The sequence below is a fragment of the Trichogramma pretiosum genome, unplaced genomic scaffold (assembly GCF_000599845.2).
Source record: "Trichogramma pretiosum strain Unisexual culture from Peru unplaced genomic scaffold, Tpre_2.0 scaffold67, whole genome shotgun sequence".
NCBI lineage: Eukaryota > Metazoa > Arthropoda > Insecta > Hymenoptera > Trichogrammatidae > Trichogramma > Trichogramma pretiosum.
In genome coordinates, this window is record NW_019641691.1 from 891,176 (window position 1) to 894,059 (window position 2,884).

General features: G+C 40.2%; 1 protein-coding gene across 1 annotated transcript; it reads left to right on the forward strand.

The window, feature by feature from the left end:
• Positions 1–276: 276 nt before the first annotated feature.
• Positions 277–1,446, forward strand: LOC111694301 (histone-lysine N-methyltransferase SETMAR-like). Its single transcript, XM_023461884.1, has 3 exons — positions 277–355; positions 522–874; positions 982–1,446. Exons 1-3 carry the CDS (start codon positions 277–279, stop codon positions 1,444–1,446), a joined length of 897 nt encoding a protein of 298 aa, XP_023317652.1.
• Positions 1,447–2,884: the final 1,438 nt, after the last annotated feature.

Below are 2,884 nucleotides of genomic sequence, written 5' to 3' on the forward strand. Positions count from 1 at the left end.
TGGTACTGCTGCGTGCGGTTTCGAACTCGTTTTTTTTTTTGTTAAAAAAAAAAGACAAAAACAAAGCTATGCACCGATCACGAATAGAACAACAGTCACCGTCGAACACACCTAGCACCAAAATTAAAAGGGGAGCGCCCAGGGTGTTACGTGGGAAGGGGTTAAATAAAAGGCGAAATAACTAATTAGGCTCAAAATATATCAGAGGGGAGGGGCCGTTCGCGCAAGGTGTCTCCTCGTCGCTTGATGTACTGATACTGCCGCCGCTGATGAGCTATGCTTATGACTCTCATTGTAGTGCGCCGCGTCACTGGTGGGGCCTTGTCGTCCCACGTGACAGTATGTATGATTGCGAGTGAGTGTATGTTTGTTTATCTGAGCTAGTGCGTGTGTACGTTTGGCTGCGAGTGTGCGTGTATATGTATGACTGCGGGTGTGCGTGTGTATGTATGATTGCGAGTGTGCGTGAATATGTAGGAATGTTTTTGCTATTTCAACGATCATCAAAAAATTTTTTTTAGATGCCGTTGAAGTCGACCCTGGGACTAGTATTCGCAGAATAAGCCGTGAACAAAACTTGTCCTATAATTTAGTTCAGAATGTGCTTAAGAGAAATCATCTTTACGCATACCACTACTGGAAAGTGCAAGCTCTGAAACCAGAGGATTATCCTTTGAGAGTGCGTTTCTGCGAAATCATGTTGGACCGAATAACAGAAGATGATACATTTCTCGGACGAATTCTTTTCCCCGATGAGTCGACTTTTGGTAGAGATGATACCTTTAACGTCCATAACGTCCATCAATACGGCGTCGTAAATCCTCATCTCGTCGTGCAAAATAAACACCAAACGAGGTTCATGACCAACAATTGGGTGGGAATTATTGGTGACACTATTTTGAGTATACAACGATGTTATAAATCGATGAACAATAGATTATTTTTGAAACGCTACATAAAATTGTTCAAATATTTTATTAGATTGGACCAATAGACTTTCCGGTGAGGTTGAGAGGTCGACGTTATCGTCGATTTCTTGACGATGAACTTCCAAAACATCTTCAAAGAAATTTCATTGAAGAAAATGAAGTAATTTTTCAGCACGATGGAGCTACCCCTCACACGGCACATGCAACTACGAAACTTCTAAATCGTCGGTATCCTCAACGTTGGATAGGTGTTCCACGCCGAAATGGACATGTTCCATTTATTTCTTGGCCAGCTCGGAGCCCAGACCTGAATCCACTTGACTTCTTTTACTGGGGAGCTATCAAGGGAAAAATCTACATCTCAGAATTAAGTAGTGAGCAAGATCTAGAAAATAAAATAACGCAAGCCGCTGCGACTATAACAGAGGAAATGTTATATTATGTCCGGGAAAATTTTGTAAAACGACTCAGAAAATGTATCGAGCAAGAAGGAGGCCACTTTGAGCAGTTAATGTGAATTTATACTAAATCTAATATATGTATGTTCAAAAAATGAATACACCTGACACCCACACGCACACGTACAAGCACACGCAAAAGCACACGCACAAGCACAAACACAGACATACGCACACAAACACAGACACACGCGCGCGAGCGAATTAATACAGACACCGACTCGCATATTGCACACGGACACACACACATATTACAATACTTACCGTAACGACAATTTTTGAACTGGTTATCTTGTTTTGTTAATATGATGTTTCTAATAAAAAGTTTTTGAACATACCGACAGGTATTCTTGAAAATAGTAATGTAGCAAATAAATATTAGATAATCCGTTATAGAACGCAAGCCTCGCGACCAAGCTTATCAAATAACAGCATAAAATGGGAGCGATCATCATCCTCGACAATGATTTTTTCATTTACAAATTCGTAGTCAGATGTACGTCGGAGTCAGAGCGCTGCACGAGACCTGTAGTCAATAAGACTCGAATTTTTTTTTCAAAACCAAGAAAGCAGCATGAGATAGGGACGATCGCCAGCCTCTCGAAAGCAGCATATTAGACTGGAAAGTTTTTCGTCATCATCACACACACATTGTAAATTTCTTTCATTTTCCAGGAGTAGGCCGGCATTATCAACAATTGTCGATGATCGTAACATTAATTGCAGCATATACGGCTGCTCGTATAACCTACGTCTCTCACCAACAGCGAAACACGTGTTGTCGTTATTTGTTTATTTACATTACTTACCGCTTTCTTGGCTTGTTTTCTTGGCTTAGCTAGATATATTGTTCTTTTATTTATATCTGAATGTATGTTGCAATTGGGGATCTTATCTTATGGAACTTCCTCCTCTCGGCTGTGATGTTCAAGCGATCATGGCAATGTGGCCGGAGCGTGTTCGCGTCGATGGTGGTTGGTTCGAGGTTAATTTGAATATCGATCTTCCTATTTTCCTGGTGGATAGAATCGATCGCTGTGCGTGGACGGTCTTCCTTTGTGGGGATCTATGGTCCCGCGAAGTCCGATTTTGAATTGGCACAGTGTGTGTGAAGGATGGTCCTAGTGACCGTGTACTCGGCGGATTCGACGAATTCTAGATGTTCTGCCCGCTTGCCGTGCATATGCTTATACTGTTCAATATGCTAGTTTATTTGCAGAATAGAATATATTGTTTGTTAGTGTTCCATATTTTTCTCCTTCTTTTTCTTATCTGACTGTATCCATCAATATCATAAATTATAATTTGTGTCAGCAACAAAAGTACAAGATCCATAGAGTGTGTAGGGATTATGGTGTGTAGGAAAACCCATCCATCCGCCAAACTTTTTCTTTTTTTTCAAATTCTACCTATTTACTCTTTTTTTCATATTATATATAATAATAAGTTTCATATAGGAATTACTCATAATAACCATAAGTTTCGATTTTAATAAAT